The sequence below is a fragment of the Dendrobates tinctorius genome, unplaced genomic scaffold (assembly GCF_039654945.1).
Source record: "Dendrobates tinctorius isolate UK_male_01 unplaced genomic scaffold, ASM3965494v1 ptg000103l, whole genome shotgun sequence".
Taxonomy (NCBI): Eukaryota; Metazoa; Chordata; class Amphibia; order Anura; family Dendrobatidae; genus Dendrobates; species Dendrobates tinctorius.
In genome coordinates this window covers 22,476,634-22,495,859 of record NW_027361771.1, presented here as the reverse complement: position 1 = coordinate 22,495,859, position 19,226 = coordinate 22,476,634, and the positions used below count along the sequence as shown (strand labels likewise).

The 19,226-nt window shown below is 46.3% G+C and overlaps 1 protein-coding gene across 1 annotated transcript in view; it reads right to left on the bottom strand.

Annotated features, from left to right (window-relative positions):
- LOC141099996 (nicotinamide N-methyltransferase-like) overlaps positions 1–19,226 on the bottom strand; it is a 45,170-nt gene that overhangs the window by 13,840 nt on the left and 12,104 nt on the right. The window contains exon 2 of the mRNA XM_073588154.1: positions 1,022–1,229. Coding sequence (XP_073444255.1) covers positions 1,022–1,229 — 208 coding nt within the window. The remainder of the gene's footprint in view (positions 1–1,021; positions 1,230–19,226) is intronic.

Genomic DNA, 19,226 nt, shown 5'->3' with positions numbered 1-19,226 from the left:
TACAGAAGTGGTGACGTGTTTCTCTTAGACTTTTTCTTTTATTGTTCCACTCCTGATTTTGGATTACAAATATTGACCAAATCGTAAAGTGAGAACATGGCATAAATTCTCCAAAATGTGACTGAAAACTTGGAGTTTCCACTCTGTCATGTGCTCATATCTAGTTTCTCCTCTAAAAACTCAGCAAAAAGACTCAGTTTTCACATAGTCTTTGGGTATAAGAAGATGATTTCTTTTTCAGATGGATTCCACATTGGAAAACACCTGCAAAACCTATCACAAAATGCTCTATATGCTCCAGAGAAAGAACATATACATTTTTATGGAAAATGATTTGAAGTTCATCTATGCAGTTTTTTAATGTCTTTTAACAATGAGATTTCCACACTTGCCAAGTGGTTAAAAGAAATGACATATCCGTTCTTCTGGTATTTTCCGCTCTGAAGATGCAATGTACTTTACAATACGAGTCAATGGGAAAGCCCACAAGGCACTTCGGCACCTTTTTATCTTTTTGAGCATTTTGCCAGACTTTTAGCTTTAAAGACCACTAGCAGTTTCTATAGAGTGAAAATAACAACAAGCGGAAAATGATAGTAATAAAGACTCACGAAAAACCACGAGAAAATCTTCCAAAAATTCATCAGCTGCCAAAATCGTCGCTAATACGCTCAGAAAACAAGTGACAAATTTATACAAAAAGACACTTTGGGGAAAAAAATGGCAGGAATTTATTGAAGTTTTTTCTTTTGAAAAACTCAGCGGGTTCTCCTGAGTTTAAAAGACATCATGTGCACAACACTTTATAGAAAAGGTATTTCAAGCATTTTTTGTGCAAGTCTTCAGGTGTTTTTTGGAGAAGACCATTTTTAGGACTGAGTATAATGCCTTTACCAGCATATCTGTCTACAAACTTTTTTTTAGAAACTTATCTTATTGTTCTCATTTCTGAGGGCTTACTCCACCTCAGCAATGTAATTTTTAAAATATATGACTTGGCATGGTATTTTTTTTTACCTACCTGTCACCTTCCAGATGGCATATATGTTTAACCGTTAGGCTCCAGTCAAATGCTTCAGGCTGATTCTTAAGCCATAAATTAAATTCCTCCCTGTTTTTGTCTGTAAAATCCGAGACAATGATGTTTTTGAAGGCTTCACAAGCTGATAAAAGCTGGTATATGCAGGGCCCCGTTCCAATGTCAATCAGCGTTTCACCTTTCACTTTTCCTTGTATGAGAGAAAAAAACATTATTACAAAGTTTGTTAATCTGAAGCTTAATATTTTACAACTGTCACATATCTGTCAACATTTGCAACACCATTCATGAGAATGTGTCATCAAAAGATAAGCTATTGTTCAAATCATATTTTTATGATAAATGTATTTTTTTTTTAAATTTGACTTTTTAATGTTGCATATTATTATTATTATTATTATTGTAGTGCTGACGAAAACTATGTCAGAGAGTGGACCCTCTGGATCGCGGATCCGGAGCCCCCGGGTCGAGCACGCCAGGTGAAGACCGACCCCTATACAGGGACCGTTTGGGGCAGGACCACAGAGGACGGAGGCGCGACAGCCGGAACCAAGAGGGACGGCTCCACAAACAAAAGGCCTAGAGAAGCAGCGGACAAATATACTAGCAGGGACAGGTGGCTCAGGGAAGGGCTAAATACGGAATGGCCAGAGGAGGAAACAAGGCGAACTGGAGACAGGGGACGGGACGTGGAATGGAGGAACCGGAGGGCCTGGACCGACTGGGGAGAGCGGGGAGGACGACACAGAGACAGGCAGGAAGAATGGGCAGAGATAGGACTAACTACACAAGAACTGTAGGGGCCAGATTGCTACACAATCATCAGGCGTCCTCCTAACAGCGAGGACGCCTGAAATATACCAGCCCCCGGAAGTGCGTGTGCCAGGCCGACCCCTCAGCGCCGCCCACCGCTGGAGACAGAGGAGGGGAGGGGGCGCGCGCGTGACAGAGAGAGGAAGCCAGGAGCCGCCGTGAGGGAGCGTGGACGACGGGCGCGAGGCCGGACGGGGGCGCGCAGGTAGAGAAACGCTGCGGTGCGCGCTGCTCTGGAAGGGACATCGGCGGGCATAGCCGCCGATGTCACAGTACCCCTCTCCTTACGTCCCTTCTTACTGAGATTAGCAAAAAACCTTTTCAGAATCCGGGGAGCATTGACATTCTCCCGGGGTTCCCAGGACCGTTCCTCGGGACCAAAACCCACCCAATCGATAAGAAAAAGGGTCTTACCCCGGACTCTTTTCATAGCCAGGATGTCTTTGACCTCGAAGACGTTGTCCGAGATAACAGGTGAAGGAGGGACGATGGAAACTGGTTGGAACCGATTCAGGACTACGGGTATCAAGAGCGAGACATGGAAGGCGTTGGGAACCCGGAGCGAAGCAGGCAACCTCAGTTTGTAAGCCACCTCATTAATGCGTCCAATTACTTCAAACGGCCCAATGTACCGAGGACTCAGCTTATAAGAGGGAACTCTCAGACGGATATGTCGAGTTGAAAGCCAGACTTTGTCACCTGGATGGTACGGAGGCACGTCCCTCCGTCTTTTGTCTGCATGCTTCTTGATTCGGTTGTTGGCACCCTTGAGCGCGTCCCTGGTCTCTCTCCAAATCTGCGAGAATTCTTTAGCAAGAGAATCGGCTGCGGGTACTCCTGTAGACGTGGAGAAAGGTAACGGAATACCTGGGTTTTGACCGGTTACCACGAAAAAAGGTGACTTGGTGGTAGATTCGCTGGGATGATTGTTGTGTGAGAATTCAGCCCAAGGTAAGAGCGCGACCCAATTGTCCTGATGGGTGTTGGCGAAATGACGTAGGTAGGTGGTTAACACCTGATTAATTAGCTCCACTTGCCCGTTGGTCTGAGGATGGTATGCGGAGGAGAAGTCGAGAGATGTTCCCATAAGCCGGCAGAGAGCCCTCCAGAAGCGGGAGGTGAACTGGACCCCCCGATCAGACAGAATCCGCTGAGGAAGACCATGCAGCCTGAAGATCTGGTGGATGAAGATCTCGGCCAACTTCGGAGCGGATGGTAGTCCCGGTAAGGGAATGAAGTGGGCCATTTTGGAAAAACGATCTGCTACGACTAAGATGGTGGTACATCCGGCTGAGCGGGGTAAATCAGTTACAAAATCCATGGCGATCTGCTGCCAGGGGGCCTCAGGAACTGGCAATGGGTGAAGAAGACCGGCGGGCAAGGTCCTAGCCACCTTGTTCTGGGCACAGGTTGTGCACGAGGCAACATAGTCCATCACATCCTGGCGAAGCGTGGACCACCAGTAATACCGAGACAGCAGTAGGAGAGTCTTTTTAGACCCAACGTGCCCTGCAATTTTGGAGGAATGCCCCCAGCCCAACACCTCCGTACGTCTGTTTTGAGGGACGAAAGTCTTACCGGGCGGAGGAATAGCAAAATTCACAGGGGCCACGGTGATCATTTTGGTGGGCTCGATAATATGGGATGGGACTTCTTCCTTCTCCGATGACTGTAATGACCTGGAAAGGGCATCGGCCTTGATGTTCCTATTACCAGGACGAAAATGAAGTTGGAAGTCAAAGCGGGAGAAGTACAGGGCCCATCTGGCCTGCCGGGCATTGAGTCTTTGGGCAGACTGCAGGTACGCCAGGTTCTTGTGGTCAGTGAGGATGGTAAAGGGATGTACAGCCCCCTCGAGTAAATACCGCCATTCAGCCAAAGCCATCTTAATGGCCAGTAATTCTCGGTCTCCAATGGAGTAGTTGCACTCCGCAGGTGAGAAGACTTTAGAAAAGAAGCCGCAAGGAACCAACCGTCCGGATGAAGCCTGCTGGGACAGGACTGCTCCAGCTCCAGTGGAGGAGGCATCCACTTCCAGGACGAAGGGCCTGCTGGTCACAGGCCGATGCAAAATGGGTGCTGACGCAAAGGAACGTTTCAAGGCTTGGAAAGCGTTTTCAGCTTCAGGGGACCAGCTGTTGGGCTTCACACCCTTGCGGGTCAAGGCCGTGATGGGTTTGGTAACCGTAGAAAAGTGAGGCACAAACTGACGGTAATAATTTGCGAACCCAAGAAATCGCTAGATGGCCTTAATCCCCACTGGACGGGGCCACTTGAGTACCGCACTGAGTTTTTCGGGATCCATCTTTAGGCCGGAATCGGTGACGACATATCCCAAGAAGGGCAGTGACGACTGCTCAAAAAGGCATTTCTCAATCTTGGCGTAGAGTTGGTTCTGTCGAAGGCGGTGCAAGACCAAGCGTACGCTTTTGCGATGGGAGGACAAGTCGGGCGAAAAAACGAGAATGTCGTCAAGATAGATGACCACACAGGAGTAGAGTAGATCCCGGAATACCTCGTTGATAAATTCTTGAAATACAGCGGGAGCGTTGCAGAGGCCGAAGGGCATAACCAGGTATTCATAATGCCCGTCACGGGTATTGAAGGCCGTTTTCCACTCATCCCCTGCACGGATCCGGACCAAATTGTAGGCTCCCCGCAGATCCAACTTCGTGAAGATCCGGGCTCCTCTCAGACGGTCAAAGAGCTCAGGAATCAACGGAAGGGGGTAACGATTTTTTACGGTGATATTGTTTAGACCCCGGTAATCAATGCAAGGCCGCAGTGATCCGTCTTTCTTCCGGACGAAGAAGAAACCTGCGCCCGCAGGAGAGGAGGATTTCCGGATAAACCCCTTGGACAGATTTTCTTGGATATATTCCGTCATGGCAGAGGTTTCGGCAGGAGAAAGAGGGTAAGTTCTACCTCTGGGGGGAACCGCTCCAGGAATCAGGTCGATGGGGCAGTCGTAGGACCGGTGCGGAGGCAGGGAATCCGCCTCCTTTTTGCAGAAAACATCAGCGTAGGCGTGGTATGGAGCAGGAAGGCCGGGGAGGTCCGTTGGCCTAAGCTGAGGATGGGAACGAACCAGGGTACGTAAACAGCTGGCATGGCAGGGGTGCCCCCAACGAAGGATCTCTCCGGAGCGCCAGTCGATGACTGGCTCATGCCGCCTAAGCCACGGAAGTCCTAAGAGAATGGCATGGGATAATTGAGGCAGGACATAGAAGGCAATCTTCTCAGAATGAAGTGCGCCAATTTGTAGCTTTACTTCAATGGTAACCGTGGTAATGAGCCCAGGAAGAGGTTTGCCATCGACGGAGGTGATTGCTCGAGGGTTACTTAGGACGACCACGGGAATCTGGAGTTTGTCAACCTCCTCCTGGCGGATGAAGTTGCCTGCTGCGCCCGAGTCCACATACGCCTCCACAGAGCCACGCCCCCGACCTGCAATAAGCAGAGCTGAAAGAGTAAGTGGGAGAGAGGGGGTCAGATTACCTAGGGGGCCCTCTCCTACCTGGCCTAGGCGGATGCGTTTCCCGGTCTCTCAGGACAAGTGCGGACGAAGTGATTGGCCCCTCCACAATATAGGCAGAGTCCCTTAGTCATCCTCTCCTTACGGCGTTGTTCGGACAGCTTGATGCGATCCACCTGCATAGGCTCGGGAACAGTGTTACTAGGAAGGGCAACGGTGCGCGGAATGGGAGCTTGGTATAACCTAAAGGACCTCCTCTCCCTGGCTGACTCTCTAGCGCGTTCCTGAAAACGCAGGTCAATACGGGTAGCCAGGGAGATGAGATCCTCCAGGGTGGTAGGAAGGTCACGCCCGGCCAACTCGTCTTTGATTTTACAAGAAAGGCCTCTCCAAAAAGCACCAACCAGGGCCTCGTTATTCCACCCCAACTCCGAGGACAGGGTCCGGAAACGGATGGCGTATTGCCCTACAGTAAGGGACCCCTGGCAGAGGTTAAAAAGGGCCTCTGTAGAGGAAGCAAGGCGTCCGGGTTCATCAAAAACCTTACGGAAAGTTTCCAAAAAACTCTGGATGTTAGTCACCACCGGGTCATCCCTCTCCCACAACGGATTCACCCAAGCCAGCGCCTCCCCCTCTAGATGGGAGATAATAAAGGCCACCTTGGCACGGTCCGTGGGGTATTGTTGGGGTAGAAGATCAAAGTGCAATCTGCACTGATTTAAAAATCCCCTACATAATTTTGGGTCCCCACAGTACCTAGGCGGCTTACCAAGACGGGGAGGAGGGAAAGAGGCAGCGTCCCGGGCTTGGTTAGAAGCGGCCGCTGAGGACTGCAAAGAAAGCAGCCGATCATCCACGGACGCCATATACCCCAAAATGTGAGATTGCGCATCGCGCTGCTGTGCGAGCTCCTGCTGGAGACTGACTAAGAGGGGTGCATGCGCTGGGTCAGCGGTTTGCAAGGCGGAGAGCCGGGTGTCCATGGACTTCATGAATGACATGATACGGGTCTGATTTTCCCTTAGGAAAAGCAGTTCCTTTTGAGTGGCCGCCGCGGCACCGGCGGGGTCCATGGCCTGATGATACTGTAGTGCTGACGAAAACTATGTCAGAGAGTGGACCCTCTGGATCGCGGATCCGGAGCCCCCGGGTCGAGCACGCCAGGTGAAGACCGACTCCTATACAGGGACCGTTTGGGGCAGGACCACAGAGGACGGAGGCGCGACAGCCGGAACCAAGAGGGACGGCTCCACAAACAAAAGGCCTAGAGAAGCAGCGGACAAATATACTAGCAGGGACAGGTGGCTCAGGGAAGGGCTAAATACGGAATGGCCAGAGGAGGAAACAAGGCGAACTGGAGACAGGGGACGGGACGTGGAATGGAGGAACCGGAGGGCCTGGACCGACTGGGGAGAGCGGGGAGGACGACACAGAGACAGGCAGGAAGAATGGGCAGAGATAGGACTAACTACAGAAGAACTGTAGGGGCCAGATTGCTACACAATCATCAGGCGTCCTCCTAACAGCGAGGACGCCTGAAATATACCAGCCCCCGGAAGTGCGTGTGCCAGGCCGACCCCTCAGCGCCGCCCACCGCTGGAGACAGAGGAGGGGAGGGGGCGCGCGCGTGACAGAGAGAGGAAGCCAGGAGCCGCCGTGAGGGAGCGTGGACGACGGGCGCGAGGCCGGACGGGGGCGCGCAGGTAGGGAAACGCTGCGGTGCGCGCTGCTCTGGAAGGGACATCGGCGGGCATAGCCGCCGATGTCACAATTATTATTATTATTATTATTATTATTTATTTTTAGTGCACTATTGATTCATTGGTGCTGTAAATGAGAAAGGATTACATACTAAATACAAATATACAGTTGTGCTCAAAAGTTTACATACCCTGGCATAATTTTTGCTTTCTTGGCCTTTTTTTCAGATAATATGTATGATAACACCAAAACTTTTTCTCCACTCATGGTTAGTGGTTGGGTGAAGCCATTTATTGTCAAACTACTGTGTTTTCTCTTTTTAAATCCTAATGACAACCCAAAACATCCAAATGACCATGATCAAAAATTTATATACCCCATTTCTTAATACCATCTATTGCTCCCTCTAACATCAATGACAGCTTGAAGTCTTTTATGGTAGTTATGAATGAGGTTCTTTACTTTCTCAGATGGTAAAGCTGCCCATTCTTCTTGGCAAAAAGCCTCTAGTTTCTGTAAATTCTTGGGCTGTCTAGCATGAACTGCTAGCTTGACATCTCCCTAGAGTGACTCAATGATATTGAGGTCAGGAGACTGAGATGGCAACTCAGAACCTTCGCTTTGTTCTGCTGTAGCCAATGACAGGTCGACTTGGCCTTGTGTTTTGGATCGCTGTCATGTTGGAACATCCAAGTACGTCCCATGCTCAGCTTCCAGGCTGATGATTGCAAAGTTGCCTCCAGTATTTGCTGATAACATGCTGCATTCATGTTTCCTTCAACTTTGACCAAGTTTCCTGTGCCTTTGTAGCTCACACATCCCCAAACATCAGTGATCCACCTCCATGCTTTACAGTAGTTACAGTGTTCCTTTTATCATAGGCCTTGTTGACCTCTCTCCAAATGTAACATTTATGGTTGTGGCCAAAAAGTTCAATTTTGGTCTCATCACTCCAAATTACCTTGTTCCAAAAGTTTTGAAGCTTGTCTCTGTGCTGTTTTGAGTTTTATAGGCGAGATACTTTGTGGCATTTGCACAGTAAAGGCTTTCTTCTGGTGACTCGACCATCCAGCCCATTTTTCCTCAAGTGCCTCCTTATTGTGCATCTTGAAACAGCCACACAGCTAGTTTTCAGAGAGTCCAGTATTTCATTTCATGTTATTTGTGGGTTTGTCTTTGCATACCGAACAATTTTCCTGGCAGTTGTGGATGAAATTTTTGTTGGTCTACCTGACTGTGGTTTTGTTTTTACAGAGCCCCTGATTTTCCAATTGTTAATTACAGTTTGAACGCTGCTGACTGGCATTATGAATTCCTGGGATATATTTTTGTATCCCTTTCCTGTGTTATACAGTTCAACTACCTTTTCCCGTAGATCCATTGACAATTCTTTTGCTTTACCCATGACTCACAATCCAGAAACGTCTGGATGCCAGAAATTCACTCAGTTTTTATGCACACACACACTGATTACAAGCAAACAGGTCACATGTGAGGATATTACCTTTAGTAGCCATTCAAACCCATTTGTATCAACTGCTGTGCATGTTATCAGGCCAAAATCACCAGGGTTTGTGAACTTTTGATCAGGGCCATTTTAATGTTTTGGGTTGTCATTATGATTTAAAAAGAGAAAACACAGTAGTTTGACAATAAATGGTTTCACCCAACCACTAACAATGAGTGGAGAAAATTTTTTGGCATTATCATTCATATTCTCTGAAAAAAAGACCAAGAAAGCAAATATTCTGCCGGGGTATGTAAGCTTTTGAGCACAACTGTAAATTATGGTGAACAAACTAACAATGATAGACTGAAACAGAAGGGAGAAGGCCCTGCCCCTGCGGGCTTAAATTCTACAGGATAATGGGGAAGGAGACAGTAGGTTAGGGGATTGTGGCAGCTTTGGTGGTGGTGAGGTGGGTTATTGCAGAGTGTAAACTTTCTTGAAGAGATGCTTTTTCATGTTCCGTCTGAAATTTCCGAATGTAATGGATAATCAGACATGCTGGGGCACAGAATTCCAGAGGATGGGAGATAATCTGGAGAAGTTTTGGAGGCAATTGGATAAGGAACACGTAAGTGTGGAGGAGAGAAGGAGGTCCTAGTAGAACCGGAGATTACATGTTGGAAGATATCGGGGGGGGGGGGATTAGTCTGGAGGTATACGAAAGAGAGAAATTATGGACTGCTTTGTAGGTCAATATTAGTAGTTTGACCTGTATACGTTGGGGAATGGGGAGTCAATGAAGGGATTTGAGGTGAAGCGGAGTAGTAGTGAGGAGAAAGGTTGATTAGTAGGGCAGCAAAGTGAAGGACAGACTTGAGAAGTGTGAGCGTGTTAGTAAGGAAGCTACAGAGGTGGATTTTGCAATAGTCGAGGGAGGAGATTATGAGGGCATGCACTAACATTTTAGTAGATTCAGGGATGAGGAAAGGATGGATTCTGGAAATATTTTTAGTTGGAGATGTTGGGAGGAAAGTTCAACTTGGACATGCTGTTCGAGGAGTTTCAAGGCAAACAGGAGCAGGGAGATTGGATGATAACTGGATGTAGAGGTTAGACTGAGGGATGGTTTCTTTGGATGGGTATGATTGTGGCATGTTTGAAAGCAGAATGGAAGGTACCAGAAGTTAATGATAGGTTGTGATGACGAGGGTTGTGAAGTAGTCTTGTTTAGCAAAGGTGAGGGTTGACTTGAATGTGAAAGTTGCTTGTTTGAATGCCGTGAACTCATCTTGTGTGTTTTCTTTCAGCACCCCTTTGCAACCCTGGACTACCACTGATGAAGTTACACTTGTTAGCAACTCGCATTGAGTCAAAGCTTCATATTGGATATACTTTTGTATATGTATGCATGTCTCTACACTTTTGGCTATTTGGATGGCATCTTTCAGGACAATGATATAATTTTCCTTACCTACTAAGGGCGTAACACTCATAGATGCATTGTCATTTCAGCTGCCTTAACCCCTTCACGACTTGCGCCGTACATGTACTGTTCATGTCATGTCCCTCCCTTTGATGTTGGTTCTGTCCCTGAGCCCACATCATTCCCAGCACATGTCAGCTGTTTTGAACAGCTGACATGTGCCTCTAACAGCCAAATGTGGAATCGCGATCCACCCGTGTCTGTTAACCCGTTAAATGCCACTGTCAATCTCTTACAGCGGCATTTAATGTGATCATGCCGGAAGCGCGTCACTAATCCCGCCCATCGGCTCCCACGTCACATGACCGTGGGTCACTGATGAGTTGGCATGACAACTTGGGATCTGCAGGAGACCCCTGTGGTTGTCATTGCTGGATTGCTATGAGCGTCGCCCAACAGTCAGCACTCATAATAAGTGAGCATTTCTGCTACACACAGGCGATCTGATCTTCGCCTGTGTGTAGCAGAGGCGGTCAGACAATTGCAGCTTCTAGTCTCCCATGGAGACTATTGAAGCAAGCAAAAAGTAAGAACAAAATGGTTTTAAAACTATAAAAAAATATAAAAGTTCAAATCACCCCCCCCCCATTCGCACCAATCAAAATAAAACAATAAAAAATACACATATTTGGCAACGCCACATTCAGAATCGCCCTATCTGCCAATCTATAAAAAGAATTAATCCAATCCGTAAACGGCGCAGCAAAAAAAAAAGTCTAACGCCAGAATGACCTTTTTTGGTCTCCGCAACATTGCATTAAAATGCAATAACTGACGATCAAAAGATTGCATCCACATCAAAATGGTATCATTAAAACTGACAGCTCGGCACGCAATAAATAAGCCCTCACCCAGCCCCAGATTACGAAAAATGGAGACGTTACGGGTCTCGGAAAATGATGCCATTTTTTTTTAACAAACTTTGGATTTTTTTTTTCACCATTTAAATAAAAAGCAACCTATACATGTTTGGTATCTACGAACTCATAATGACCTGGAGAATCATAGTGGCAGGTCCGTTTTAGTATTTGGTGAACATGGTAAAAAAAAAAATGATAAAACAGTTGTGGAATTGTACTTATTTTGAAATTTCACCCCACTTGGAATATTTTTCCCGTTTTCGAGTAGGCGATATGGTAAAACCAATGATTTCATTCAAAAGTACAACTTGTCCCACAGAAAACATGCTCTCACATGGTCATATTGATGGAAAAATAACAAAGTTATGGCTCTAGGAAGAAGGAGAGCGAAAAACAGAAGCACAAAAACAAAAAAGGGCTGAGGCGTGAAGGGGTTAATATAAATAAATTATCTTTGGGCTGCAGGGTTGATTAATAATATGAAATAATCTTCTGCATCAATAATTCTTATTGAGTGGGTATATTATGTTCATATTCTTATGGATGCCAGTTTCAACATAAATATATGATCTCTGGTCTCAAGGGTTGATTATGCACAATTGAGTATACATACCGTATATACTCGAATATAAGCCGAGATTTTCAGCCCATTTTTTTGGGCTGAAAATCCCCCTCTCGGCTTATATTCATGTCATATACGCCAGGGGTCGGAGGGGGAGGGGGGTGTCAGGTCATACTTACCCCACCGGCGCGGTCTCTGCAGCCCCCCTTCTTGTTCCACGGTCTCCCTTCCTTCCTTCAGCGGTCACATGGTACCGCTCATTAAACTCATGAATATGTGCATATTCATGAGTTTAATGAGCAGTACTATGTGACCGCTGAAGGCAGGAAGGGAGACAGTGGGAGAACAGAGCTGCAGAGACTGCGCCAGAATGGGTTAAGCATCAGCTATATTCACTTGTCCCCCGCTCCATCGCTGCTTGCTGCTGTCTGGTGTGTCCTCTGTCAGTGACATTTAGACAGCAGAGGGCGCGGTGACGTGGTTAGTGCGCACTGCGCTCTCTGCTGCCTGAACGTCACTGACAGATGATGTGACAGATGATGTGGCAGATAGCGGTGAGCAGGGATGGACGCAGGACAGGTGAATATCTCAGGTGCCAGGTCCTGAGCCAGCAGCGACACCGGCACCTGAGACCCAGCGACGGAGAGGTGAGTATATCATTTTTTTTTTATTTGCAGCAGCAGTGGCAGCATATGGGGGCATAATCTATGGAGCAGCATATGGGGGCATAATCTATGAGGCAGCATATGGGGGTATAATGTATGGAGCATCTTATGGGGGCAGCATATGGGGGCATAATCTATGGAGCAGCTTATGGGGGCATAATCCATGGAGCAGCATATGGGGGCATAATCTATGGATCATCATATGGGGGCATAATCTATGAAGCATCTTATGGGGGCAAAACCTTTATGGAGCATTATATGGGGTATATTATTCCATGGAGCATCTTATGGGGGCATTATTAACGCAGCATTATATGGGGTGCATTTTGTATGGAGCATCTTATGGGGCCCATCATGAACTGTATGGAGCATTATATGGGGCTCCTGATTCAATATGGCTATTCAAAAACATTTATCCTACTGATGTCTCAATTAATTTTACTTTTATTGGTATCTATTTTTATTTTTGAAATTCACCAGTAGCTGCTGCTTTTTCCACCTTAGGCTTATATTCGAGTCAATAAGTTTTCCCAGTTTTTTGTGGCAAAATTAGGGGGGTCGACTTATACTCGGGTCGGCTTACACTCGAGTATATATGGTAATTTATTTTAGCAATATTTTGTTGAGTAGGTATATTTATATTATTATATTTGTATTCTTCACAGTACATGTGACATTTGATATTTCCAAAGTTTATTGTATTGTCATCAAACCACTTTCCCTGCAGTATCCATTTGAGACTGCATATGCATTAATTATTGAATTGTCATATACCTGAATGATGGGATGTGTGTGTATATATATACATATATATATATATATATATATATATGCATTCCATCACTCAGATTTAGAATATCATCAAAAAGTTAATTTAGTTAAGGCCTTCAATACACAAAGTGAAACTCATATATTATATAGAGTCATTACAGAGTGTTCTATTTCAAGTGTTTATTTCTGCTAACGTTGATTATTATGGTCTACAGTCAATGAAAACCCAAAAGTCATTATCTCAGTAAATTAACAAAAAACACCTGTAAAGGCTTCCTAAGCATTTAAAAAGGTCCCTTAGTCTGTTTCAGTAGGCTCCACAATCATGGGGAAGACTGCTGACTTGACAGAAGTCCAGAAGGTTGTCACTGACGCACTCCACAAGGAGGGTAAGCAACAAAAGGTCATTGTTAAAGAAGCTGGCTGTACACAGAGTGTTGTATCCAAGCATATTAATGGAAAGTTGACTGGAAGGAAATAGTGTGGTAGAAAAAGTTGCACAAGCAACCAGGAAAACCACAGCCTTGAAAGGATTGTTAAGAAAAGGTCATTCAAAAATTTGGGGGAAATTCACAAGGACTGGACTGTTGCTGGAGACATTGCTTCAAGAGCCACCACACACAGACGTATCCAGGACATGGGCTACAAGTGTCGCATTCCTTGTGTCAAGCCACTCATGACCAATAGACAACGCCAGAAGCGTCTTACCTATGTGAAGGAGAAAACGAACTGGACTATTGCTCAGTGGTCCAAGGTGTTGTTTTCAGATGAATGTAAATTTTGCATTTCATTTGGAAATCAAGGTCCCAGAGTCTGGAGGAAGATTGGAGAGGCCACAATCCAAGCTGCTTGAGGCCTAGTGTGAAGTTTCCACAGTCAGTGATGGTTTGGAAAGCCATGTCATCTGCTGGTGTAGGTCCACTGTGTTTTATCAAGACCAAAGTCAGCGTACCTGTCTACCAGGACATTTTAGAGCACTTCATGCTTCCCTCTGCTGACAAAAAGTACCAATACCTGGTTTAAATGCAACAGTATCACCGTACTTGATTGGCCAGCAAACTCGCCTGGCCTTAACCCCATAGAGGTATTGTCAAGAGGAAGATGAGAGACACCAGACCAAACAATGCAGACAAGCTGAAGGCTGCTGTCAAGGCAACCTGGGCTTCCATAACACCTCAGCAGTGCCACAAGCTGATCGCCTCCATGCCACGCCGCATTGATGCAGTAACTGATGCAAAAGGAGCCTTGACCAAGTACTGAGTGCAATTACTAAGCATACATTTCAGTAGGCCAACATTTTGGATTGTAAAATAATTTTTCAAGCTGGTGTTATAAATAGTGATGGGCGAGCACTAAAATGCTTGGGTGCTCGTTACTTGGGTCGAGCATATTGGAATGCTCGGGTGCTCAACCCGAGCAATGAGCCCAATGTAAGTCTATGGGAAACTCAAGCATTTTTCCAGCGCCCCCCCGGCAGTCTTCAGAGGGACTAGAAATTGCGGAAATCTATGGATACGGTGCTAAAATGATATGGGAACAGCATGGGAAGACCCCTGGAAGCATTTCTGACTCCCAGGTGACTGCTGTGAACAGTGTTGTCAGAGTCTTACACTACTTTTACAGACTCACAATAAAACATACAAAAACTAAACCGAAATGGATTTTCCTGGGAAATATGTTAAGGAACATCTGCCATGTCCCATGTTTTAGAATCATACAGACAGTATTGCATTTTATTATATTGTTGTTCTCATTGCTGTGTATAGATCTATCCCTTTTAGAGGTTGTCTCCTCCCCCCTCGCATGTGTCTCTCATTTCTGTAACCCCTCCCTTCTTCTCCATCTTTGAGTCTATCTCCATCTTGGAGACACACGTTTTATACCACTCTGTACAAGGAAAGTCTCTTTTAACCTACTGTAACTGTGCATTATGCAAGGATTCAGCTGAGAATAAACCTTCACTGGACTCTTCAAACGTGCTCTTTTCCAGTCGAATTAACCTATCTGCGGACATCAATAAACTTGAGTAATGGTAAGCAGATGCCATGGGATGGCAGTCTAAGCGCCCAACACTTGCAGTTTAGCCATGGAGGCAGAATAGTAAAAAGAGACTCCTGCAGTTACATCTGTAAAGTCAGTCTTCAGCTTCTACATGTCTGAACAGACATTCAGTAGATCTGCTTACATCATATAGATACCATCAGCTTGTATCAGCCTGTGTGCAGCATAGCCTCTCCCCTAGCCTTCACCCTGCAGAGACTGTAGCAGCTCATATTACACAGATATCATCTGTCTGTGAGTTAGGGTACTGTCACACTTAGCGATGTACCAGCGATCCCGACCAGCGATATGACGCTGTCAGGATCGCTGGTACATCGCTAAGTGGTCGCTAGTGAGCTGCCACACAGGCAGATCTCACCAGCGACATCGCTGGGGACGGGGGTCGCTACTTACCTGTCACACTAGCCGATCCTGCGTCCTCCCGCCCGGCTCCACGCTCGTCGCTCGTCTCTCCACAGGAAGCGCCGCAGGAAGCAGACGACGAGAAACAGTCCAGCCTGTTCTCGCGCGATCAGCGATAACCAGCGGGGGAGCGGGTTGTAAGTAAGTATCAGACACAGCGATATCGCTAGCAATATCGCTATAACGTCACTAGTTATAGCGATATTGCTAGCGATATCTCTTAGTGTGACATGCCCTTTACAATGGCTGAAGGAAAGTCTGCAATATCCTTACAAGAGTACACAGCCACTGACAGACCCAAGCGCTCTGCTAAACCTTCAAGTAAAGCTGTAGAGAACCTTGAAATCATTAAACATGAACTTTCTTGTAATATATCTGTCTTATGGCAAAGACTAGAGAGTCACATTAACAGCATCTCGCAGTATGCCTTTCACGAGTTACCACCAAAGGGAGCCCTTGAACGTACTCTGCATACCAGTCTTACAAAGACACTTGCAAAAAATACATCTCTACTCTACTGAAATTAAATAAGTCAGTCTTTAAAGAAATACCAGGACGTCCAACAGCTCAATGCCGAACAAGATAGCCCCGTGCGCAACATCATGAACAAGACAGAAGCAAAAATTCCACAAATGTCAGAAGTGACATCACTCAGATCCAGGTCCGCTAGGAGCTCAAAGCACTCAATCAAGTCAAGCTCATCAAGGTACTCAACCCTCAGTGAGCAGTTCATAAGAACGCGTGCCAAAGGAGAATCTGAAATGCAAGCCATTTTCGCCCAAAAGAAAGCAGAGAGGGAAACGGAATCTGCATGCAAGAAAGCAGAGATGGAAGCTGAATCTGCATGTGAGAAGGCGGAAATAGAAGCCTTGCAGAAGGAATATGAACATGCAGCAGCCGTGGCAAAGCTAAAGGTCTTAGAGCAAGCTCTAGGTGGGAGCCAAGGAGGCAGCCTCAATTTGTACGAACTCGACACGAAAGACCTACTTAAGCGCACAAGAAATTACTTGCTGAGCCAAACCAATGAACCCCTGACCACCAACAACATTCCCGTCAGCACCGACCTCTCTCTAGAGCATCAGGACGTCAATCCGCCTGCAGCTCTCAGCTTTCAAGGTCAGTCCAATGTGCCACAAACATTCAAACCCGAACCTCCTTCATGCATCAATACACAGCCTGACCCTACAGCTCAGCAAATGCCATATGCCAACGTCTACATGCAACCTAATATGCCAACAAGGCACTACGCTCGTGACAACTGTGTGGTTCCAGCCCTGCATACAACAGAGACCATATGCCACAAACCGGTTGCTGGTCTAAACGCCTACGCCACTCCGTATCTTCCCATGTTCTTGAACCAAGAAGCTACGACCCACGCTAACAGCATCACTCAGCCAGCAAATGTTTCTCCAAAGTCAGAAAGAACAGACATGTCCGACTTTGCAAAGTACATGATACGCCGAGAACTCACCAACACCAGTCTCACAAGGTTCGATGACCAGCCTCAGAATTACAGAGGTTGGAAATGTGCCTTTAAAGCCGCAATTAGTGACCTTGACATCATTGCTGCTGAAGAGCTGGATCTGCTAATCAGGTGGCTCGGACCTCAATCCACAGAGCAGGTGAATAGGCTCAGATCCGTCCACATCAGTAATCCAGCAGCTGATCTCATGGCTGAATGGGAAAGACTAGAACATAGCTTTGGCAGTACTGAAGCCATAGAGAATGCATTGTTTAAGCGTCTACACAATTTCCCCAAAATATCCGGCAAGGACAGTTCAAAATTCCTAGAGCTCAGCGACCTGCTCCTAGAGCTCCAGTTAGCCAAGGCAGACACGCACCTACCTGGTCTCAGCTACCTGGACACCGCTCGGGGCTTTAACACAATAGTTTCTAAGCTGCCATACAATATACAAGAGAAGTGGACCACTATTGGGTCAAAATACAAAAGAGCCAATCAAGCCTCTATTCCTCCATTTTCCTACTTCTGTGATTTTATCAAGGATATCGCAGAGCATAAGACCGACCCAAGCTTTTCCTATGTAGAACCCAGCAGACCCGGTCCAACCCCTCCTAAGTATGAGGGCCCACGTTCTAACCTGAAATGCCAAGTATGCCCAGTGTCGGCGAAAAAGACCGACATCCTTCCCACACCTACATCAGCTCAGGGGAAAAGGTTGAAGATCCTAATCGTATGTGTCCCATTCATAAGAAGTCACATTCCCTAAAGAAGTGCATTAGCTTCAGAATGAAGCCGCTCCAGGAGCGCAAGGAACTTTTAAAGACGTTTGGTGTATGTTACAGATGTTGTGCTTCTACTGAACACTTTGCTAAGGACTGTAAAATTCCTATTACCATACAGTATATACTCGTGTATAAGCCAAGATTTTCAGCCCATTTTTTGGGGGCTGAAAGTCCCCCTCTCGGCTTATACACGAGTCATATACCTGGGGGTCGGCGGGGGAGTTGGAGTGGGGGTGTCAGAGATCATACTTACACCCCCTGGTGCGGTCTCTGCAGCCCCCCTGCTTCTCCCACGGTCTCCCTTCCTGCCTTCAGCGGTCACGTGGTACCGCTCATTAACCTCATGAATATGGGGGCATAATCTATGGAGCATTTTATGGAGCATCTTATGGGGGAATAATCTATGGAGCATCTAATGGGGGCATAATCTATGGAGCATCTTATGGGGCCATAAACTTTATGGAGCATTATATGGGGAATATTATTCTATGGAGCATCTTATGGGGGCATTATTAACCTTTGTGCAGCATTATATGAGGTGTATTTTGTATGGGGCATCTTATGGGGCCATCATGAACTGTATGGAGCATTATATGGGGCACCTGGTTCAATATGGATATTCAAAAACATTTAACCTACTGATGTCTCAATTAATTTTACTTTTATTGGTATCTATTTTTATTTTTGAAATTTACCAGTAGCTGCTGCATTTTACACCCTAGGCTTACACGCAAGTCAATACGTTTTCCCAGTTTTTTGTGGCAAAATTAGGGGGGGTCGGCTTATACTCGGGTCGGCTTATACATAAGTATATACGGTAAGTGTTTGGAGTGTGACAGTGAGGACCACATGCAAGCACTCCATCCATCGCAACCTACCTCTGGTCAGCTCACACCTTCCGTACCCACCACAAGCTATGGCTGGGAGGAAACAGAACAAGCAAGTCCTACCAAGATATCATCTTCATGCACAGAAGTTTGCTGAGAAGTCCTCTGGGACAAGTCATGCTCAAAGATATGCCTGGTGAACGTATATACCAAGGGTCATCCTGAAAAGAGCACAAAGGTCTATGCCATCCTGGACGATCAAAGCAACTGATCACTTGCAAGGTCAGAGCTCTTTGATTTGTTTGATTTAGAAGGAAATGCTTAACTCTACACCTTGGGCACTTGCAGTAATGTTACAGAGGTCTCTTGGAGAAGAGCCAGTGGACTTATAGTATCTTCACTTGAGAACAACGTAGAGATACCTCTGCCCACACTCATCGAGTGCAACCAGATACCATTCAATAGAGAGGAGCTTCCAACGCCAGAGGCTGCTATTCACTACCCTCATCTAATGACTATAGCCAACAAGATACCAGCTCTTGACAACAGTGCAGATATCCTGATCCTGCTCGGTAGAGACATTCTCTGACTGCACAAGGTACGTCAGCAGATCAATGGACCGCATGATGCTCCATTTGCTCAACACTTTCATCTAGGCTGTGTTATCATAGGCAACATCTGTATAGATAACATGAAGAGGCCTACAAAGATTTACTCATGTAAGACTCATGACTTGCCAAATGGTCGCAATACGTACTGTCAACCATCAAAACACATAGAGAAAAACAGAAGAACGGCACCAAGAACAGTCTACTCACTGGTGGAGGTGATAGGTTCTGAATTCCGGACACCTGGGTGATTTCAAAACGGTTG